The sequence below is a fragment of the Phytophthora parasitica genome (genome assembly GCF_000247585.1).
Source record: "Phytophthora parasitica INRA-310 unplaced genomic scaffold supercont2.8, whole genome shotgun sequence".
Classification (NCBI taxonomy): domain Eukaryota; phylum Oomycota; class Peronosporomycetes; order Peronosporales; family Peronosporaceae; genus Phytophthora; species Phytophthora nicotianae.
Genome location: NW_008648994.1, coordinates 837,337 through 838,137, shown reverse-complemented (window position 1 = coordinate 838,137; position 801 = coordinate 837,337). Strand labels below are relative to the sequence as shown.

Sequence of the window (801 nt, the reverse complement as noted above, 5' to 3'; positions counted from 1 at the left end):
GAAACCCTCGGATATCCTGTGTCAAATAATATTTGGTGACTTTTGTAATAACTCAATACCTTGACTTGACAAAAGAAGAGCAAAAGCGACGAAATTCTTTATAACCTTTTAAGATCCGATTCAAAAACTGGTGAATGTTGACCCAGTCGGACAAGAACGACATTCCCGCAACCTCACATATTATAGGGGAAGCTGCTGGGAAGCGATCTACGGAGAAGGCAATGTTGCCTTGCTAAGGAGAGGCGGGAGTCGTAAGGAGTGTCGTCGTATAGCCAATTAGTGTGACGTCTATCTAGCACATATATAACCATGATGTGGGAGGGTTAGAAGGCTACTTTGCCGTGCTAATGTGTGCTCGTCTCTGACGGTTCTTAGCACGCTGTCTCGCCCGCAGTATCTCTTCCAGCGCATCGGCATCTGAGATACCCAGCAACGCAAGCTGAGCAGCTAGATCGTGGTCGTCCAGTGTTCCACGTGCTCGCGGCGAACGTCGGATGGGCCGCTCTTCACGCGCAGCTTCGCCTTCAGTCCTGCGACAGTCAGGCGGTGCAGATATTCCAGCGGTGTCTCATCGGCGCGCTTCCTCACATGGTAGTATTGTCTCGCGACCGAGACTCCGAGTCCACAGAACTGCACTTGGAACTCGCGCAGGAGCTCCTTCCAGCCGCACCCTCGTGGTTCGACTAAGTTGCCGGTACCAGTTACGCGCCGGTCCGGTGAACAGGCCACCAAGCACCAGGCACATCTCGTCGTCTGGAGCCTGATCGCGGACGAAAGCCGACTTCATCTTGCCGATCCAAG

General features: G+C 52.9%; 1 protein-coding gene across 1 annotated transcript; it reads right to left on the bottom strand.

Annotated features, from left to right (window-relative positions):
* Positions 1-331: 331 nt before the first annotated feature.
* PPTG_05867 (hypothetical protein) lies at positions 332-787 on the bottom strand (the record flags this gene model as incomplete). The annotated part of the gene is made up of 2 exons (XM_008899597.1): positions 332-522; positions 589-787. The coding sequence occupies 2 exons, from the start codon at positions 785-787 to the stop codon at positions 332-334; spliced, it is 390 nt and encodes a 129-aa protein (XP_008897845.1).
* Positions 788-801: the final 14 nt, after the last annotated feature.